General features: G+C 42.8%; 1 protein-coding gene across 10 annotated transcripts in view; it reads right to left on the bottom strand.

Annotated features, from left to right (window-relative positions):
* PDE1C (phosphodiesterase 1C) overlaps window positions 1–14484 on the bottom strand; it is a 553045-nt gene that overhangs the window by 43236 nt on the left and 495325 nt on the right. For all 10 annotated transcript variants that reach the window (XM_069958459.1, XM_069958460.1, XM_069958462.1 and 7 more), the window contains 3 exons: window positions 12659–12779; window positions 4557–4638; window positions 62–182 (listed from right to left, as the gene is read on the bottom strand). In XM_069958459.1, coding sequence (XP_069814560.1) covers window positions 62–182; window positions 4557–4638; window positions 12659–12779 — 324 coding nt within the window. The remainder of the gene's footprint in view (window positions 1–61; window positions 183–4556; window positions 4639–12658; window positions 12780–14484) is intronic.

Raw genomic sequence — 14484 nt, 5'->3', positions numbered from 1 at the left:
TTTATCTTTTAACTATTTACTTTTCCTTTAAATTAAAAAAGAAAAAAACTAAAAAACTTACCTAGATCTCCTAAATCCTGTGAGTCCAGATCGTGATGCCTCATCAATGAGTGGAATTACAATCTTTTCTGTCATGTCTGTTAACACGGTAAATGTAGGCTCCACGATGAAGTCAATGAAACCTAAATAACAGATTATTATCAATATTTATCATGTGCAAAAATGTTTTATTTTATATAATTAATTGTCTATAAATCAACAGCATTGCTCGTTATGAGTAAACTACTCACCTGTGTTCTGTGATGTAAGCATGTAATTGTAATAGTGCCCACCAGATGGTGCTATTGTATAGCTAACACTATTACATAACTCGCTTATGGTACTTTTAAAGTGTAAAGAAATATTGATAGGAGAATTTATTTTTTTTATTTTTTTTAGTGCTCTTTCCACAGTAAAGGAAATAACACAAATGGAACCTGATAGGATGTTGGTTTTATAGGAAATTTTAATTAGAGGAAAATCACATTTTTCTGTGTCAACAATAATTATTTACAGACTGTGACCAGAGAAGAGAACTTTCTCTGAAATGTCACTGTGCAAAAAGGTACAAAGTAACACTTGCTGTACTTCAAGGGCCACAGGGCAGATGGTCTGAAGGGGAAATCATAAGGCACTAGCCTGCAATAAATAATGTGCTTGTGATATATAAGACTTTTTTTTAAACTGACATGCCATAACATAAAAATCACCTGTCTAATATTCTGTAGGTCCCCTTTGTGCCACCAAAATAGATTTGACTCTTCTAGGTTTGGCCTCCACGAGGCATCTAAAGGTGTCCAGGGGTATTTGGCACCAAGACTTTATTAGCAGATTCCTTTAAGAGATTATCCAGGCCTAGAAAAACATGGCAGATTTCGTGCAGAAACAGCACCTCTCTTAGCTTATGTTCACCAGCACCAAATTCCCATAAAAATCCTCTCCTGCTCTGGGCAGTTCCTGTCTCGGACAGAGATGTCAGCAGAGAGCACTGTGTCAGACTGAAAAGAAAGCATTTCCTGCAGGACATTCAGCAGCTGATAAGTATGGGAAGACTTTTAAATAGAAGTAAATTACAAATCTGAATAACTTTCTGAAACCAGTTGATAAAAAGAAAAGAAAAGATTTTTGCTGGATAACCCCTTTAATAGTTAGGTAGGTACAGTAACTAGCTAACATACGCCCAAAAGTCCTTTTTCAGTAGTAGAACTGGTGTATAGCTAATATATGCAGTTGTGCACTGTGCTACAGATTGTGTTATTGAAGTATGCAGTAAGAGTACTAGCATTACTCTGAGCAGCTGACGCAGCTGACGACATGTGCCGCGTCATCAACTGCTCAGCCGCGATTGGCTGAGCATAACTGTGCTCAGCCAATCACGGCTGAGCACAGTTATGACGCGGCAGAGGGGGGCCGGCAAGAGGGACGGCAGGAGCGGGTCGGCCGGCCTCCCGAAGATTACATCATTGTCAGAAGAAATGCAGACGGGAGTCGGCATGAATCAGGTATGTATAATGCACTACACTTCTAGGTCCACGGACGGAGGTCGGGGAACATAGGAAAGGGGGCCATTCACATACATAACATACATTACAAAGTTGTGTTTGTGCCGCACTCTGGCACACCTCATCACTCCTTCTTCCTCCCTCTTCTTCATGGATAATCAATGCTGCTCGGCCTCCTGCTCTCTCAGCTGTCAGAGGAGGAATACAACAGGACTAATGACGGGGTCCAAAACCCAGCTGAATAGAGAAGGTCCCAGTGGTATATATTTTAAGCAAATTACAGTAGGGATACCACAGTTAGAATGTATCTTTTTTAGCTTAAATAATAAAAAAGAATTTTTAATATTCCCCAGGAATTTTTAATATCCCCCTAACGGTGGTATCCCCTACTGTGATTTTCTCCCAGCTGTCAGTCAGTATCTGCCAAACAGAGGACTGATTTGCAATCAGATATAGTTGAACCTGTGTAGAAGCTGTGGTCTAGGTGTAAATCACCTGTCTAGAGGCCAGCACCAGACCAGCACCATGCATAGATTTTGCATCTTTTATCCTGGATGCTATTAGCTCCACTGACTGGGGCCAGGGCTGTATTTGCCACTAGGTACTGGAGGGCAGCGCCTATGGCAGTGACAGGCCAAAAATAGCCTTACATTTGCTATTTTTTCATGCTTCCAATACATCAACTTTTAAAACCCTCTGTTCTCTTGCTGCCTAACTCTTGACAGGTGCCTCTATAATGTCATTCACTTCACCTGTCAGTGGTTTTATTGTTATGGCTGGTGGGTGTATATTGTCAATCAATTGCAAATGCTTTATCATTTTTAAGCATGTCTGAAGCACAGGATGATGAAGAGTAATGTTTCCCTTGGTCTTACAGCTCTCATAAATAATTGAAGTGTCCTTCAGCTATGATTTTTAAGTAGAAGCTGCTAAACTTTTCAAATAGGTAATAGTAAAGTATATATGAATGACGTACAGTGCTATCTATCTATGTCTCATAACATCTCATGCATCTTCTTAAGTGTGGTTTATAAACTCTTCATACATATTAATAGGGGTTTATGCTGGCCTTGGCACTTCTCACACCCCCATCAAACATAATTTTTTTTACCTGTTTGTTACTCTATAAGGCTATGTTCACACTACGTAAAACTACGGCTGTAGTTCTCGCTGCAGAACTACGACTGTAGTTTTGCGGGGTGGAACATAGTCTTATTTTCAATGGGATCCCGGCCGGAGCGTACACACATCGTAAACACTCCGGCCAGGATCCCACGCGGCGCCGGAAAAAACTGACAGGTCCCGCATCAGAGCTCCGGGGCCTGAAAGATCATCCGGCCGGTACTTAAGTACCGGCCGAGATGATCCAGCCAGAGACCGGCCGTTTCGTGACCCGGCCTAAGGCTATGTTCACATTAGGTATCAGACTGGCCGTTCCCTGACCTCAGCCGGTAGTACTGTCCGGATGATCTGTCCGGCCGCAGAGCTCTCATGCGGGTGCATCAGCGCGCGCCCGCCCGCATCAGAGCTTCCAATAGCCCACAGTGAAGCGAGCGGCCAGAGCCGCCCGCTTCACTGTGTGAACTGACAGGTCTTTCTGCAGCCCGAATTCAGCCGGAGGTTATACGATGTGTGTACGCTCCGGCCAGGATCCCATTACAAATTAGGCTATGTTACACACCGCAAAACTACGGCCGTAGTTCTGCGGCTAGAACTACGGCCGTACTTTTACATAGTGTGAACATAGCCTAAAACTACATTTTTACTGCTAAAAAAAATCAGTTTTATATTGGCCTCAGCAGTTAAATGGCCATCAGTGCACACACACACAAAAAAAGTTGTCAGATACATTTATTTGCATGCACTTTAATTTAAGCCGATTTAGGGTTTACCTTACTATGATTCCTAGATTGAGCTGCAGAGTTTTCATTATTATTGTCCACATAGCTTTACGGCTAAGTTTGGTCTTACCTAAGGCATTACCAGTTGAGGCTACTGGAGACGGCACTTGGATTTGCCACTTTGGACAGCACAAATCCAGACGTAGCCAGTAGCACTTGCCTTTTTACTGATAATTGCAGACAGGTCCTTGACAAGCCAAGGTTTAAAGTGATGAAGCCAGGTGCTGCTGGGAATTTAGAAATACTTGCAGTAGCCATGGCTGGTAGCACTATGTATCAGAGCACCCTAAACAGGAGTTTACCACATGCTTGTGTATAGAAGTGTATGCACTCAATATGAAAACTTTACCAACTTGCATGTAGTGCAGTCAGGCCCGCTTCTGCCATGAGGCGGAATGAGCCTTCCACCTCAGGCGGCAGATTTTGCGGTCCGGCAGGTGGGCAGCATTATGTCCCCCCTGCTGTCATTTTTGTTAAGTATCACTTAACAAAAATGACAGTGGCCGCTCACCTGTCCCGTCGCCCGCGCTCTTCACATCCCGTCAGGTCCCGCAACGTCACCCTGCAGCTGTCACGGACCTCCAGGCTGTGGTGAGTGCCCGGCGTCGGTGGGGGACGCGCTGGGGTGATCGGCCCCGCGCGACCCGATCACCCCACTCACTCACCACAGCCTGGAGGTCCGTGACAGCTGCAGGGTGAAGTCGCGGGACCTAACGGGATGTGGAGACAGCGGAGAGCGCGGGCCGGCTGCGGCGTGGGACAGGTGAGCGGCTGGCTGCGGGGGGGGGGGGGGGGGGGGGGGGGGCGGGGGGGGGGGTGCATGCCGGCCATCACTCGGGGCGGCCGCCTGAGGTTTGCCTCAGGTGGCAGAAACCCCAGAATCGGCCCTGAGTGCAGTATATTATGCTTTTCTGCATAATGCTTGTAGGCAAACTATACAGCCATGCCTCTTGCTCATACATGGCAGCCTTAGGGCCTTCAGAAAGCTATTGTTACCCGGACATTGTGTTGTCAGGGTGCTGATGGGGGTCACAGAGCACAGCAGATCGACTTTAAAATACATCCTAGTTTATTCATATATATGACACATATATAGTAAAATTATGAAACCTACCTATTTGGGATTGGGCAACCATTGTAGAGTTGCGATCGCACAGTGGAGAAAATGGAAGGCCAAGTTCTGCTTCTTTGTCACCCTGCAAATAGATTTCAATGAGTTTTATATTTTTCTGAACACCAACCATTCAGAGTATTAATACACAGATAAGTGAGATGTAGAATGTATAGAGGCAGCTGCATGAGACATGTCTAAGGGACCAGAGCTATTGAAATGGAAATGATTTCTGGATGCCATTCTCTGTCTGTACTCTGTCTTTATCAGGCAGGTAGATTAGCATCTGCACAATAACATCCATGCTGAACGCCAGTGAGAACTCTCAGTGTGAAATGAAGTCTTATTTGATGCGAGTAAAGAAACTGTATAATAAAGTGATCAAAATTTTCTCTGCTCTCTTCTATTTCTGTGCCACATATAGTAGCTTACTTACTGGGTAACACTGAACATCAGCAGGTGTCACAGTCATGTATATGATGCACATTATGAGTACTGATGGTGAATAACAAATAGGGTTTAAATGTTGACATATGGTTTTCCTTTAAATTGGCTAAAAAGTGAAAAGCTTTTCCAACCCACATGAGCTATAGTGTATGGGAACCCTCATTTCTGAACAAAGGTGGCAGGAAGTGGGCACCATGGGCTAAATTGGGCCCTAAGTTTTTACAGAATCAGAACCTGGGAGAGAGATTTGGATAAGAACGGGGAAAATGCTAGATCCTGAAGATGGCTGTCTGCCATCTGCAGAAATCAGCTCACCAAGCTTTTAGAGAATAAAATCCCACTAACTAGCTAAACACCATATGCAGTAACTACATATTAATAGTTGTAGAGTAAGTATATGTTCAGGACATTTCTGAGGCTCCCAGCAAGACAAATATTTCCCCCCTCCCTTTCCTTTCATAGATTGGGAGTAGGGATGGTCCGAACCTGCCGAGGTTCGGGTTCATATGAACCCAAACGCACGGCAGCAGATTCCCGCTGTCTGCCCGCTCCGTGGAGCGGTCGGATCCAGCGGGAGGACCGCCTGGAAAACTGGGATACAGCCTATGGCTATGGCTGTATCCCAGTTTTCCAGGCGGTCCTCCCGCTGGATCCGACCGCTCCACGGAGCGGGCAGACAGCGGGAATCATTACCGAGGGTTCGGGTTCGTACGAACCCGAACAGAACTCGGTTCGGACCATCCCTAATTGGGAGGCATCCAAAAATGGGAAAAACACAAGAGGCTTATGTAGCTCACTGCAGAAAATACAACCACCATTTGTAACACCAGTGTCTCTCTTGATGAAGGGTAGTGAAAGGGTTGATGAATGACCAGCAGATTACTGGACCTCACCAAGGCTGCAGGGAGAGGGCTGAATGCGATGTACTTGTTGTATTTGGCTTGATTTTACTGCAATAAACTGAAAATAGTGATGGCTGTGATTGAACATTTGCACTCATATCTATATAACAATATATAATCAGAGCATAACTCTTCACTAATGTCCCAAGGCTTCCTCTGCCTGCTTGGACCCCTTAGGGCCCATTTAAACTGAGTAAAGTTGGCAGAATTCAGCAGCAAAGTTCTCCGCCATGGAATCTTGCCTACCTCAGTGTTCAACAGTGTCTCTATGGGAGGGCATACGCCCCTCCTTTTCCGTCGCTCTCCGATCAAAGAATTGACATGTCATGAGAGCATACTCTAATGATGTTAGATCTGCTCTATGAAATGTCAGCCCTTGGTACATTAGCTGCTGTAACAAATATAAGGTATTTGCGTACAGCTATTGTGTTAAAAGGAGTAGGTCATCTTTCTTTTATAACCCTTAGCCACTATATAAGGGCTAGAGAGATGTATTAGGACATACAATGCATTTAATTATTTGTTGCAGCAAAAAAAATAAAAAAAAAACCTGAATAAAATCATGCTTCCTTTTCTCATTCTGCACACAATAGAAATATTTGCTAATTTATTAAAGGAATAAACCAAAATATTGCATTAAGTTTAATATTCAGACCCGTTGCTCAGTACTTAGTTGAAGCACTTTTGGCAGTGATTTTAGCCCCCACTTTTCTTGGGTATGATGCCAACAGGTTTCCACACCTGGATTTGGTGATTTTCTGCCATTCGTCCCTGCAGAACCTCTTAAGCTCTGTAAGGTTGTATGGAGACTGTTGGTGGCCAGTTTTTTTCCAGTCTCTCCAGAGATGTACCAATGGGTTTAAGCAGGGCTCTGGCCGGGCCACGCAGAGATATTCCCAAAGTTGCCCCTAAGCCACTTCCTGACTTAGTGCTTAGGGCAGTGTCCTGTTGGAAGAAGAACCTTTGGCCTAATCTGAGACTCAGAGCACTCTGAATAATATTTTCATTAAGAATTTCTCTGAGCTTTCCCTGAGCTCAGGGATATGTTTTTCCAAATCATGTCCGATCAACTGACTTTACCACAAGTGACTCCATAGAAACATCTCAAAGATGCTCAAGAGAAATAGCAAGCTCCTAGAACCAAATTTCAAGTATGATAGCAAAAGCTGAATACTTAGAATATAGAAATTTTAGCATTTTAACAGATTTGCAAATTGTTAAAAAGTCAAAGGACCTGAAGAGTTTCCAAAATGCATTGGATCTGGAATGGTAGGGGACAAGAAACCCTAATCTCTAACTGCATCCTCGTCCCTGCTGTTAAAATAAGAGGACACTTTTTTAAAACCAATGAAATATCCAGTGGAGACTTCTTGGGTACTCTCTATTACTCTAGATGCACATAGATGTTTTAGTCTATAAACTATAATCTTTAACATTATTACACTCCAGAAATGCATCTAGACTTGAGATGAGCGAACCTAGAGCATGCTCAAGTCCATTTGAACCTGAACGTTCAGTATTTGATTAGCTGGGGCTGCTGAAGTTGGATAAAGCTCTATGGTTGTCTGGAAAACATGGATACAGCCAATGACTATATCCATGTTTTCCAGACAACCTTAGGGCTTTATCCAACTTCAGCAGCCACCGCTAATAAAATGCAGAACAATCAGGTTCAAATGGACTCGAGCATGCTCTAGGTTCGCTCATCTCTAATCTAGACCCTTTTCGAATTCTTTTAGTAAGTTCTCGATGACCACTTTTTCTAACAGAGAGTTGCATGGTTGTCCTTCATTTTCAGAGAAGAATCTCCTTCTGTGTTGGCATAGAAACTTTTTTTTCTCTAAGCTTAGAAGATGTCTCCTTTTACATATATAGGTATAAATAGATTATGTAGATCTCTGCTTTGCTGTAGTTATTAGGTCACCCCCTCAGACATGCTCATTTTTAAATAACCCCAGTTTTCATCATTTTTCTTCTGGGTACTGTAGTCCCCTCATTCAAATTAATACTTTGGTTGCCCTTCTTTCTGCTCCTCCAAACTGTACACAATATTCCATTTGTGGTCTGACTAGTGATTTGTAGAATGGTAGAACTATTTCTTGTGCGTCTATGATCCCTAATACTTCTAAGTCCTTGTTCATGTTAGTTTCACCCAGTGTTTTCCCATGAGGTAAGTCATTTTCCATTCCCACATGTACAGTATAGTATAACCATACACTTTCAGATTCTGTCACTTCTTAGCCCAAGCGAGCAACTTATGGCATTCTATTTTTAACAGTGTAATATCTTCTTTTGTGTTAACTGCTTTACAGTTTAGTATAATATTCAAAAAGTTATATTTTACTGTGTAGGCCCTTTTCAAGGCCATTAGAAAGTATATTAAAGAGAGAAGAACCTAACACTGACCCATGTGGTATGCCCCACTAGTAACAGTGAGCCAATCAGAGTATGTACATGTAATATTTTTTTTTTTTTAAATCACTAAGCCAGTTACCTAGCCCAAGTATTCTAATTGTATATACCAATCTTTTATGTGGCACAGTATCCAATCATGATATGACACCCAGGAATTTGCCCTGATCCATTTTAAGCTTACCATTTCCTCAACACCCATGCTAATATTAAGTTATATGTTCATTTTAATTGATATCGGCGCATTGAGCCGATATCAGCCGTTACGACCGATAATTGCTTAGTGCAACAGAAGACCACGATCAGCTGACATGCATGATGTTGGGTGATCGTCATCTTTCTACATGTTGAAATGGCAACGATCAGAATAGCAGCGATATGCTGCTGTCGCTCTGTGTAATAAGAGCGGCAGCAGCAGACCATGCGAAGATTTAAACAGTTTTGTAGCACATCATCCATTTTTCTAGAACATACATGGAACGTGTGAATGCCCCCTTACTATGCACCAGCCCTTTAGATAAACATATTTCTCCACTTCCTCTTCTGTAACCCTTCCCTTATATTTTATATAGTATAATTATCTTTTAGTTTAGTAGTTTTTTCAGGTAAATTATTTTTTATATACTGTTTATATGTCACCCTCCCTTAGTGACTTAGCTATGTATACTGACGTCTTCAGTATTGTAAATTCGGCACACCTCTAGTTAATACTAAGGCATGCTTTTTATATAAGCAATTCACTTGAGTCATTTGACCTTGAAGGTTACACATTCATTCACACCTTGTTCTTATTTTGCATAGCTTGACTATTTACATGTCACCATTCATTGTAGAAAGATAAATTTCACTGCCTGCCCCAGTGTAGCGTACCCTTCTTACAAAACACCCAAGGGAACTTGTAAAATAGATCCATATCACCTGAAAGTTCAGGCAACTCTGGGTTTATTTTTCAGTAAGCTATTTAGTTGTAGAATCAAGAATCAAACCCAAACGAAATTTTGCTTTTTATTAAACGATAAAATACCTAAACATGGTGTTTTCATTAGGGAAATCAATATACATAATATACAAAATAAACACAGATAAAATACATTCATTATATTTCAAGCATGGCCTTACAAGTGCTTAGAGGAAGTCTCTAAAAAAACAGTCCATGTTAAAACATGGCAACAGTAAACGTGAATGTGGACTGGAGCAACTAAGGTCCTTAAGGGAATAGGTGGGTTACAGTACCAAGCCAAATTATCAAGCTTGGGGCTATTTAGTTTAGAAACAGACACCTTAGGGACAATCTGATCCCAATGTACAAATATATGAATGGACAGTACTGAAATCTTTTTACTCCTAGGTCTGTAACCATGACAAGAAGGCATCCTCTACGTCTAGAGGAAAGAAGGTTTCACCATCAGCACAGATGCAGATTCTTCACTGTAAGAGCAGTGAGATTATGGAACTCTCTGCCACATGATGTTGTCATGGCTGATTCATTAAATAAGTTCAAGGGAGGTCGGGATGCTTGAAAAATATTACAAATTATGAGCACTAGATGTTGAGGGGTTTATTCTGATATATTTGAGCTCAGGAATTGGTATGGGGCAATTAGCATCTGCCTCATAAGGGTTTTCTTTGCTTTTCTCTGTTTCAACACAGTATGGTTATAGGCTGAACTTGATGTATTCTTGTCTTTTTTCTACCTTAACTATGCAACTATGAATCTGTCACCCCTAGTTGCTTCAGTGAATTGCTGACACTGTAGTATAAATTCCGACAAACTAATGCCTATGATTCCTTGTGCATTTGTGTTAACAGAGAAGTTGTGGGTCTAGTTCACAGTATACTATAGGCTATGCATCTTTGACATGAATATGGCTCATAAAATGGTGAATTTAGGAAACATAATTTGTTGACAACATATATACAGATGTCATTGGTATCAGTTTGTTGTAATTTATGCAACAGTGCCAGTTTTATATCACTGCTGTTAGGGGTCACAGAGTAGCTTTAAGGAGTTAATATAGGTACTAGCTAGATACTACTGGGGGAGAGCGCACAGGGGCTATATACTACAAAGGGAGAGCACACAGGGGGGCTATATACTTCAGGGGGGCTATATGGGAGGGGGAGAGCACACAGGGGCTTTATACTACAAGGAAGCTATATGGGAGGGGGAGAGCACACAGGGGGGCTATATACTACAGTGGGGCTATATGGGAGGGGGATAGCACACAGGGGGGCTATATACTACAAGGGGAGAGCACACAGGGGGGCTATATAATACAGGGGGGGCTATATGGGATGGGTAGAGCACACGGGGGCTATATGGGAGGGGAGAGCACACAGGGGGGCCGTATAATACAGGGGGAGAGCACACAGGGGGGCTATATGGGAGGGGGAGAGCACAGGGGGGGGCTATATACTACAGGGAGAGAGCACACAGGGGGGCTATATACTTCAGGGGGAGAGCACACAGGGGGCTATATACTACAGGGGGAGAGCACACAGGAAGGCTATACACTACAAGGGGAGAGAACACAGGGGGCTATATAATACAGGGGGCTATATGGGAGGGGGAGAGCACAGGGGGACTATATACTACAGGGGGAGAGCACACAGGGGGGCTATATACTACAGTGGGGCTATATGGGAGGGGGAGAGCACACAGGGGGCTATATACTACAAGGGGAGAGCACACAGGGGGGCTATATAATAAAGGGGGGCTATATGGGATGGGTAGAGCACATGGGGGGCTATATAATACAGGGGGGCTTTATGGGAGGGGAAAGCACACAGGGGGGCCGTATAATACAGGGGGAGAGCACACAGGGGGGCTATATGGGAGGGGGAGAGCACAGGGGGGGCTATATACTACAGGGAGAGAGCACACAGGGGGGCTATATACTTCAGGGGGAGAGCACACAGGGGGGATATATATACTACAGGGGGAGAGCGCACAGGAAGGCTATATACTACAAGGGGATAGAACACAGGGGGCTATACAATACAGGGGGCTATATGGAAGGGGGAGAGCACAGGGGGACTATATACTACAGGGGGAGAGCACACAGGGGGGCTATATACTACAAGGGGAGAGCACACAGGGGGGCTATATGGGAGGGGGAGTGCACAGTGGGGCTATATACTACAGGGGGAGAGCACACGGGGTGCTATATACTACTGGGGGAGTGCGCACAGGGGGGCTATATACCACAAGGGAGAGCACACAAGGGGCTATATACTACAGGGGGGCTATATGGGAGTGGGAGAGCACACAGGGGCTTTATACTACAAGGGGGCTATATGGGAGGGGAGAGCACACATGGGGCTATATACTACAGGGGAGAGCACACAGGGGGGCTATATAATATAGGGGGCTATATGGGAGTGGGATAGCACACAGGGGGGCTGTATACTACAGGGGGGCTATATGGGAGGGGGAGAGCACACGGGGGGCTATATACTACAGGGGGCTATATGGGAGGGGTAGAGCGCACAGGGGGGCAGTCACCCCCTTTGTACCTAATTTGGAAGGGCTGGTGAGAGAGAGAAAATGCCAGTTTTCCCACTAATTAGCATCAATTCTGTATGTAAATAGTTGAACAACATTTGTGAAAAGTAACAAAACACGTTTTCTACTGATGTTCAGCTCGGACCTTCACCTGACAATAGACCCTGGTAAGTGGACCTTCACTAAAAATTGTTGAGTACCCCTGAATTAGAGGATAAGTTAGCATTGCTCAGTAGATGTTTTAATAGGGTTCTCTACTATATTTTTGTTCAAGGAAGTGAGATGAGTAAATACATGGAATAAAAAAACTGTTTTAACCCAGCTAGGTATGCATAGGGATGAAGAATGAGCCTTGTCTATCTGTGAATGACAGGCAAAGAAGCCGCTATGTCCAAGCAGTTTGTGACATTGAAGCTTCTTTGCCTATCAATCCCACCCACAGAGTTTCATCACAAGCAGAGAGCCTAACTAGTCACAGTTTGGTCCCCATTGTCCTCTAATAATTTATTTGCATAATCTGCTGGATTAAAACTGTATTTCCTACACATACATGTCCCACTACCCAGAACAAAGATATGGTAGATCCCTTTAAATCCCTTTGAAGAAAGTTGGGTATCTTATATGTTATACTAAGAACATAAGCTATGCAAACTAAGAATTGCAATGTTCCATTACAGTGACAAAAATTTACTTCACAATAAGAACTTATCCGAAATGATAAAACTTTGGCTTTTAACTTTTTGTTGAATGTAACCATAAGAAATATATGCAATTTCATAAGTATCATGTCTGCCACATACTAAATATGGTATTCAAGTAACTCACAAACATATTCCCACCTGTCTGAAGAATTCTTCTAGTAAGGACATTGTCCACCGATGATGTAGGTCCCAGTTTTTAGCTGGATGGCTTATGTCTGCTGTATGCAATAGCAGGGATAAGGCTTTGGGCTTGTCAATCCTACAAATTAAAGTATCATGTTAAAATCATGGGAAATATCTAGTAAGATTACCACATGGCACTGATAAGCATCAGTGCACAAGTAGGATTCCACTACAAATACTGGCAAACTTCAATAAAGTTGTCACTCCTGCATTAATAATAATATGAATTGAAATACTTTATTGATACATGATACTCATGAAAAAGGAATGAACATTACAAAAACATATATGTATAACCTTTCAAACACTAATTGCAGTGGGTGGATCAAAATGAACCATGGAGGATATATGAAATAAAAAGATGACATACTGGTGGGAAAGGAAGTAAAAATATCACCACCTGGTAACCCCCTGACAGCATGGCAGTACTACAGTCCTATGGCCATATGTTATGCACTTAACTATAGTAAACTAGTGCAATATACACTGGTGGAGGTAATGCTCCACAAAAATGCTCACGGTTTCTAACTCTTACCCAAGTACTTGAAAGGAATCTGTCACTAGGTTTATTCCACCTTAAATTAAAGCAGCATAAACTAGTGATATAAATGTTGAACAGATCAGTGTATTACTTACATCATTTTGTTAAGCTGTTCTCCTAATATGCAGAAGAATAGGATTCTTGCCACACCGCTCCCCCCCCCCCCCCCACACACACACACACCCTCCAGCTGCTGATTGACAGTTGACTGCCTATACACAGCCTGGATAGATAACTGCCAATCAGCAGCTGGTGGGTGGAGTTTTCCACTTCTCATGAATAATGAGGACTAATGGACTCATGCACATAATGGAGAGGACTACTTATTGTCCATGTTATTCAGAAGGATATTTCTGAATCAGCTGCACAGAACAAGTGATACATCATTCTGTTCAGCTTCTCTGTCACTAGTTTATGCTACCCTTAGATAAGACAGCATAAACCTGTTGACAGTCTCTTTAATACCTAGCTGCACCAGAACGTCCGGGTGCCACTATGGGAGCTAGGAGGAGGGTCACATAGCGACCCCGCTCTGAACTGCCGCAATCGCGGGTGCTATATGCAGTCCGGGACCGCGGCTAATCGCCGTGCCTGCTAATTAAGTATTTAGATGCAGCGCGCATAATCACCTGAACTAATTAATTATCACATTCCCGATCTCGCACGGTAAGCGGCGTAAGCGTAAAAAAAATCCAAAGTGCAAAATTGTGCATTTTTGGTTGCACCAAATCTCAAAAAATTGTAATTTGGCATACAGTATACGCAAACTAGGTATCAATAGAAAGAACACATCATAGCGCAAAAAAATGACACCTCACATAGCCCCATAGCCCAAAGGATAAAACCACTATAAGCATGGTAAAAGAGCAATTTTAAGGAACATATATTTTTTTAAAAAGGAAAAGTTATACGTGACATATCATCATATTTGTAACAACTTGAGGAACATGTATAACAAGTCAGTTTTACCCTAGGATGAACGGTGTAAAAACAACCGCCCCCCCCCCCCCCCCCCCAAAAAAAAAAAAAAAAGAAAAGAAAAAAAAAGTGTTGTGGCCTTATATACACAGGGCGGAAAAAACAAAACCGCAAAAATGAAAACTGACCGTGTCCCCTAAGGGTTAAAGACAAAAATAGCATTTGGCCTTGGTGCACAATAATAGAAAAAACGCCAAAGAAAAAACTGCCATAGATAAAATTTACTTAGAGTAGAAGTCTTTACATACCAAACCAGTGCCGA

The sequence above is a fragment of the Dendropsophus ebraccatus genome, chromosome 2 (genome assembly GCF_027789765.1).
Source record: "Dendropsophus ebraccatus isolate aDenEbr1 chromosome 2, aDenEbr1.pat, whole genome shotgun sequence".
In the NCBI taxonomy this organism is placed as follows: domain Eukaryota; kingdom Metazoa; phylum Chordata; class Amphibia; order Anura; family Hylidae; genus Dendropsophus; species Dendropsophus ebraccatus.
This window is presented reverse-complemented; position numbering and strand designations above follow the sequence as displayed.